Genomic DNA, 7,848 nt, shown 5'->3' with positions numbered 1-7,848 from the left:
AATATTAATAGATATTTATTTTATATTTTTATCAAAGTTATGTTGAATAAAATATATCTATACTATATTATAAAGCATTTGGCTAAAACTTTTAAAAATAATTTTTTATGCATAAAATACTATTTATTAATGCATATTAATTAAAATTCAAGATTACAAGTAGGATGTGCATGAGTACATCTTATTAAAGCTTCATGTTTAAATTCGTATAACTAACTGCAAATAAACATAATCAAATACATGATAAACATCATTTTAAATATAAAAAAATCTAAAATATAATTAAGATAATCATTGAGTTTCTAATAGATTACTTAATTATTATCTTACAAAATTATTTTATTAAACCAAAAATAAGTTAGTTCGTTTTTAAACTTCAATTAAATTATAATAAGGAATTGAATTAAAGAAATCACATAAAAACGAGAACTTTAAAATAGTTAAGTTGATACTAATATCGCTTACTTTTCCCAAAATTTTATAATATTTTCAAATTTATAGTTTATTCATGAACAAAAACATTTTCGTTTTCTCAAAACCACATAAAATCGCATTATAACATCGATAGAACCAAAATATAAAATGAAACGTTAAAACCAAGATGTATCTTGTTGTATTGCACGGGTACACTTCTATATGTTTTAAAGTAAATAATCTATTTTTATGAAGGAGGCCTAATTCAAATAAGACAAATTAAAAACATAATTAAATAACTCTAATTCTCCAAGTTAGTATACTCGTTCTTATCAATCATCTTCCCCAGGTCCTGGTTTATCGTCGGGACGGATGTCGGTTTACCCTCGTTGAATATTAATGATGAAGAAGGTATTACTTTAACTCAAAGATCAATCAGTGTAAAAAAAAGGTAACATCAAAGCTTCGATATGATAATAAGCTAGAGACTATGATCAAAGCTAGTAAAAGAATGAGCAAAACTATAAGCAAAAACAGTAATGCAATCATGAAAAGGAATGAAATTCAAGGCGAGAAAAATGCAATAGATACAAGATTGGCAGATGACAAAATTATGTTTATGATCTAAATTCTATCTTTGTTCCCGTGTTTTATGAGTGATAAAAAATGGAAAAAAGAAAAGGAATAATGAGAAAGAGAACAAAAGAACATCAGGTTGATACTTATGGACAAGGATCAAAATATCGAACATCTCAAAATCAAGAATCTGGAGAAGAAAAGAATTTAAGAAGAAGCCGAAGGATCTTAAAATGTGGCAGAAAACTTTAGTCACCATATAGCAAGTGAAAATCAATGGATGCTTTAATTTATGTTTTAGTTTTTAAATTTTCCGTTGTAAAATTATGTTTATCCAATACTATGTGTGTTTAATTCTATTATAAATTTGTATTTTATTACTTTTATGTTAATGTAAAATTTTTTTGTCTTATTTACATTTGTATAATCAATACAACTCAATCTTAATCGTTCATTTAATTTGATAAATATGTAATTTCATATAAGTTTTGATTGTATCATAATATAAAGTATTGATCATAATTAATGAACCTTATTTATCTTTCATAAATATTTAAATTATAATAAATGAACTCTTATCATTTCTATAAATATTTCAATTTATTATGTTGTATTGGTTGTACAAATACGATGGGTTGCATTTGAAACAAACTTTATATATACTATTCTATATTATAAAGTATTTTAAAAAAACTCTTACAAACATTTTTTATGCATAAAGTACTGTTTATTGATGCATATTACTTAAAATTTAAGATTAAAAGTAAATTGTGCATAAGTACAACTTATTAAAGCTCTATGTTTGAATTCGTGTAACTAACTACGGATAAACATAATCAAATAGTGGATATAATTAGGATAATTATTGAGTTCTAACAAAATACTTAATTATTATTTTTATAAAAAAAATATTATTAAACCTAAATTAAGTTACTTCATTATGTTAAATTAAATTCTATTAAAAAATTTGAATTAAAAAAAATACATAAAGAAGAACTTTTAAATAGTTAATTTGATACTAATATTGATATACTTTTTGCAAATTTTATATGATATTTTCAAATTTATATTTTATTCAAAAATAAAAACATTATCGTTTTCTCAAAACACATAAAATCGTATTATATCAACATAGATAAAAAAAATAAACGAAACATTGAAATCTAAATGTGTCTCGATGCATTGTACGAGTACCCTTCTAGTAAAAACAAAAAACAAAGACTTATTTTATTTATAATTTATTATGTACGTGTTAATTTAATTCAATAGCGGTGGGACCCTTCATTTATACATGTAGTATTTCTATTTATTTCACCGGATGATTGGATAGAATACAGCAAATCCTTTACTTTTTATTAAATATCAAAAATGATAATTTTTATTTCTATATATTTGAGACGTTAATATTTTTTAAATTATTTAGTTTTCGATTTACTAATCATTATACGATGATATATATTTTTGTATTCAATTAAATTTCTTTTGATTCTAGATGTTAATTGAAAAAATGTAAGATTTAAATATATGTAGCGTTTCATATATTTGATTTTAAAAAAAATTGCACAAATGGAAAAAGATCTATGTTTTTCCGTAGATTCCTCAGCGAGGATGGGAACGGAGACGGGACGAGGAGAAATGTGGGGAACGGGAACGCGTGATCGGAGATGCTATAAAATATCAAGTTATTGATTAATTTCTAAATAATTATTAAATTCTAAATATTGTGTTTCTTAACCAAATATTGTTGGATTTTTTTATATCCCATGCAAACTTAAGCCACAATCAAACTATCTCTTTCTCCCAAAATCTCTCTGGTTCTTCCAATGGAGAGTTGTGCATTAGCTGTATCTACCACCTCTCTGAATCCAAAATCTCTAAACCATATCAATGGAACCACACCCAAAATCTTCCCACTTTTCCATTCATCTCTCCATTTCAGCAACCATAGAAACACATATTCAGCTGCTTCACTCCTCTCTTTTCCCACGAACTCTCCCTTCTTCTTTCCAAAACGAATCCGCCATGATTTCGAGGTTGTCAGGGCTGCTCCCCAGAACTCCGGCGAACCCACAAACCCACCGGAGTTTAGCCGGACTTTACAGCTTGCTGCCATGTTTGGAGTATGGTATCTATTGAACATCTACTTCAACATCTTCAACAAACAGGTTTCTTTCATTTCCTACTTCCTCTTTCACTTCTACTCTCAGTAAATTCATTCTATAGATCGATTGATTTGGTTTCTTACAGGTTCTTAAGGTCTTTCCATACCCAACAACAGTTACCACATTTCAGTTTGGATGTGGTACTCTCATGATTTTGATTATGTGGGCACTTAAACTTCATCCAAGACCAAAGATTTATAAATCACAGGTGCTTAATTATATGATTATACATTTATACTACTTTGCTTTGTGAATGTTGTTAATTTCCCCCTAATTCTCTATGAATGATGTTCATGTTTGTATTTTATGTCAGATTGTACCTGTTTTAGTGTTGGCAGTGGCACATACAATGGGCAATCTTTTGACTAATATAAGTCTGGGAAGAGTTGCAGTTTCTTTCACTCACACAATCAAAGCCATGGAGCCTTTTTTCACTGTTCTTTTCTCTGCCCTGCTCCTTTCCGAGGTGCGTAATCGCTATTCATGTGAACTCATCAAGATTCGTGTTGGGATTTCGAAAAACCATTGTTTCTGATTCTTACTTGTGGTATGTTATACACAGAGACCGACATTTTGGGTAGTTTCATCTCTTGTACCCATTGTGGGTGGTGTCGCTTTGGCATCCTTAACGGAGGCTTCGTTTAACTGGTCCGGAACCAAACTCTAAAGTCCCTAATTCTTGGGATATCAAGTTGAAACAAGTGATGATGCCTCTGTTGTTTTTGACCATATACAGGATCGGTTTTGGCAGTGCAATGGCTTCCAATATCACCAACCAATCGCGTAATGTACTTAGCAAAAAGTTTATGGTCAGGAAGGAGGTAAGCATTTGTATATTTCCATAATATTTGATCATAAAATTAAGAATCTAATCAAGAAGCTAACCTGCACAGGAAGCTCTGGACAATATCAATCTCTTCTCAGTTATCACAATTCTCTCTTTTATCTTCTTGATTCCTTTTGCATACTTATTGGAAGGCTTCAAACTTACTCCAGAATACCTGAAAACTGCTGTGAGTATAATCATACAAAGCACATTAGTTCAATTAGCATACTCTTAAACTGCTCTATCTTAAAAGGGATTCTTGTAACATTTTCCCTTAGGCAAGTCAAGGTGTAAATGTGAGAGAGCTATGTGTAAGATCTGTTCTTGCTGGTTTCTGCTTCCATAGTTATCAACAGGTAAAATTCTACCACTTTTCTTTCTTGCTATTTACATGGGTGTTACATGCTATGCCCAAACTAATTCCGACAAATCGTGACCGCAAGACATAACCCCTGATAAAAACTCAGGCATTACTGTAGTTGTGGACGCCTGGAATTGAACGCAGGACAGATGGGATATTCCACCACATCCCCATGGCCTCAACCACTACGCCACAACCCTTTTGTGGTTTTGTTATTTAAATCTTACCAATTGTTAGAAATGAATAATGGTCAGGGTTAGAGAAAGGATTATTGGCAAACTTCCATGGACTTTTTTTCGGCTTTGATGTTCTATATGTTACGAGGATCTGATGATTGGCTATGGGGTCATAGGTTTCGTATATGATACTACAAATGGTATCGCCAGTGACACATGCCGTGGGGAACTGTGTGAAGCGAGTGGTTGTCATAGTATCATCTGTCATCTTCTTTCAGACACCGGTCTCTCCCATCAACTCCCTCGGTAAAACGGATTCTAGACTACAAATACTAGCTATACAGTTCTCTACTTGATACATTCAGCTTCTAAATGACCTTTATGAAACTGGGCTGTTTTGATTTCAGGAACTGGTTTGGCCCTTGCTGGAGTCTTCCTGTATTCAAGAGCAAAGCGAATTAAGCCAAAGCCAAAGGCGGTTTGACTTGTACTACCACCAAATTGTGCAACTCCATTTGCGTCGGAAACATTAATTGTGCATATACATTTCACCCTCGTTTTGCTCATAAACGATTCTGCATACATCCTACCTCAACCTTATCATTTGTTAATAGCTTAACGAACTTAATGGGACTCGTAACTTATTCTCATAATCAGATCTTGGTAAATAACAATTTGCAACTAGACAATTTAAAACAGAATTTTCAAATACTTAAATATTATTTACTGGATTAAAATGATCAGCTGTATATAATTGTTTGGTAATAGCTTAATGATATAAAAAATTACTTATTCAGTAGGCTTCTAAAGGAAGCTTTATGCAGAAAACCAAGTTTTTTCCAAACATACCCCTATCAATTAAAAACACAGCCAAGTTTTTTCCAAACATACCCCTATCAATTAAAAACACAGCCAAGTTTTTTCCAAACATACCCCTATCAATTAAAAACACGCTTCTTCCATCTATAAAAAAATCTCCCAAACAAAATCTTCTAAATCTGTACGGACAAATTAATCTACAAAAAGCCCCTTATTCCAGTTTCATAAAGGACCCGAAAGAAGAGGAAAAAACTTAAATTGCCAACAATCCGAAGAAAAATGAGGCATTTGACAAAAGGGAAACAAAAAACAGACCACCATATCATTGCATATATCCCATCCAAGACTACAAATAAGCCATCTAGCAACAAAAACACAATCTACATAATAGACCACCATCAGCATGCATCCAACCCTCGTATGTTAGATAGAAGCTCATTCCATCAAAAACAACATATAGCTCGGCGGCTACGGACACATCTACATTACCTATCATACTTTTCTGCAACTACACCACAAAATAGACGCACAATTACACTTTCGCCATCACCACAAAAAACGATAAAACCTCCCATTAACAACCCCCACCTTCCTCTCGAATCATACCCTCCTCCTCATCATCAGCCTGTGGCCCATTCGTTCTAGATGCTGCTGCTGCTGCCGCTGCCCGCTCCATCATTGCCTGGTGAAAACTGCGAACTGGTGGAGCATTGTCAAACCTCTCAGGACTGCGACTACGGCTACGAGAAACACCCCATCCCGAACCACCTTTGTTGGGAGGGCTTCTGCTCCTCTCACGCTTCTCTCCACCGCCAAACATTCTTTCATGGAAACTCTTACCCTGAAACCCACCACCTGCATCCCCCCTCTCACTGCACCAACCAACACTTTCAATTATATTATTTCCCATTCCCAAAGCTTGAAAAATAATAATAATAAATACTGGTTTTTTATCGCAATACCTGTCACGGGCTCCACCGCCCTTTTCAGAGCCAAAGCTATCCCCCCTTCCGCCATAGTTTGAACTGTATCCTCCTCCACGACCTCCGCCAAAGCTAGAACCACCCTCAGATGCCCATCGTCTAGTTGATCTCCCACCCATTCCACCACCACGTGAAGCCATTTCACGAATTTCGTCAGGGACGTGCTGATTTGCTCCTTCCAAAACTTTCACCAACTCTGAAGCATGTTTTGCATCTTGGTCACCAAAAAACGTATAAGCCTCTCCTGTAGCACCTGCCCTGCCAGTTCTTCCAATCCGGTGAACATAATCCTCCACTCCTGTAGGGAAATCATAGTTCACCACCACCCTGCAGTAAACAACAATCCACATAGCAACGGAAGGAGCCACTTTACCACAGGATTAACATAAAAGGTTCCAAACATGCTTTCATACAAAGTAAACAAAAAATCTGAGGGAAAAATAGAACACCAACCACGCTTGAAGATACAATAAATGCACTCATGAATTAACTTCTCAATCAGTAAAATACTAAAATTGCACCACAGGAGTAAAAACATATCAAGCAACCAACAAACCTGATATCTTTGACATCCAGTCCACGAGCAGCAACGTCAGTTGCTACAAGCACAGGAGACTTGCCTGTGCGAAACTGACTCAGCACATGATCTCTCTCACCTTGAGACTTGTCTCCATGAATGGCCGCAGCACCAAATTGGCGGGTCAAATTACGAGCAAGCTGATCACACATCTTTTTTGTTGAACAAAAGATAATAATCTTAGATCCTGGTTTGTGAGATTTCAGTATCTGCTCCAATCGTCGGTGTTTCTCCATGTAAGTCAGAACCTCGACATGCTGCATCAAAACCAATTTAGAAATATATTGATATCCTCCAAACCAAGAATAGCACATTAAAGATTAATCCTACCAACAAGAAGAAGAAAAAAGGAAGGATGTGAATAGCCAGGTTGAAGCCAATTTCAAGATCATACCTGTGTAATGGATTTGTTGGCAACAAGCTCATCAATATTTCCAATGTTCACTTGAACTGGATTAACCAATAAATCAGCTGCAATCTTGCGAACCTCCTTTGGCCATGTAGCAGTGTACATAAGAGTCTGACGACGGGCAGGAACCCCGTTAACTATTTTCCTTATCTGAGGTTCAAATCCCATGTCCAACATTCGGTCCGCCTCATCCAAAACCAAATAAGTGACCTGACTAAGGCTGACCCTTCTCATCTCAAGAATATCATTCAAACGACCAGGAGTAGCAACCACAATGTCTGTGCCATGGTCCAGCTCTCTTAGTTGAGGGCCTTTTGGTGCTCCTCCATATAAACACTTCAATATAGAAGACAATTATGATTTAACATCAGCACAAGCCTAATAAACTGAACATTTTATTGAAAAATATATATGTGCCATAATTCAAGTAAAATAATGACAAGACCCCATCAATATAATGGAAACTCAATTCTGTGCATCAAAGCCCCTTCTTATTTCTGTAAATTTTATTGGCAGCTACCACAATATATATATATATATATATA

The 7,848-nt window shown here is 34.2% G+C and overlaps 2 protein-coding genes across 5 annotated transcripts in view; one reads left to right on the top strand and one right to left on the bottom strand.

The window, feature by feature from the left end:
- Positions 1-2,748: 2,748 nt before the first annotated feature.
- Positions 2,749-5,110, top strand: LOC112513597 (phosphoenolpyruvate/phosphate translocator 2, chloroplastic). The gene is made up of 9 exons (XM_025119910.1): positions 2,749-3,155; positions 3,238-3,360; positions 3,466-3,618; positions 3,715-3,800; positions 3,889-3,973; positions 4,046-4,165; positions 4,257-4,334; positions 4,692-4,821; positions 4,923-5,110. Exons 1-9 carry the CDS (start codon positions 2,814-2,816, stop codon positions 4,997-4,999), a joined length of 1,194 nt encoding a protein of 397 aa, XP_024975678.1. The 5' UTR covers positions 2,749-2,813; the 3' UTR covers positions 5,000-5,110.
- Positions 5,111-5,903: 793 nt separating this feature from the next.
- The window catches only part of LOC112529210 (ATP-dependent RNA helicase-like protein DB10), a 7,140-nt gene continuing 5,195 nt past the window's right edge, over positions 5,904-7,848 (bottom strand). For all 4 annotated transcript variants that reach the window (XM_025140354.1, XM_025140372.1, XM_025140381.1 and 1 more), the window contains 4 exons: positions 7,289-7,639; positions 6,874-7,151; positions 6,297-6,644; positions 5,904-6,206 (listed from right to left, as the gene is read on the bottom strand). In XM_025140354.1, the coding sequence (XP_024996122.1) occupies positions 5,909-6,206; positions 6,297-6,644; positions 6,874-7,151; positions 7,289-7,639 (1,275 nt within the window). In that variant the 3' untranslated portion in view covers positions 5,904-5,908. The remainder of the gene's footprint in view (positions 6,207-6,296; positions 6,645-6,873; positions 7,152-7,288; positions 7,640-7,848) is intronic.

The sequence above is a fragment of the Cynara cardunculus genome (genome assembly GCF_001531365.2).
Source record: "Cynara cardunculus var. scolymus isolate 2C chromosome LG 1, CcrdV1, whole genome shotgun sequence".
Classification (NCBI taxonomy): domain Eukaryota; kingdom Viridiplantae; phylum Streptophyta; class Magnoliopsida; order Asterales; family Asteraceae; genus Cynara; species Cynara cardunculus.
The sequence above is the reverse complement of the archived record's forward strand: the minus strand, read 5'-3'. Positions and strand labels throughout refer to the sequence as shown.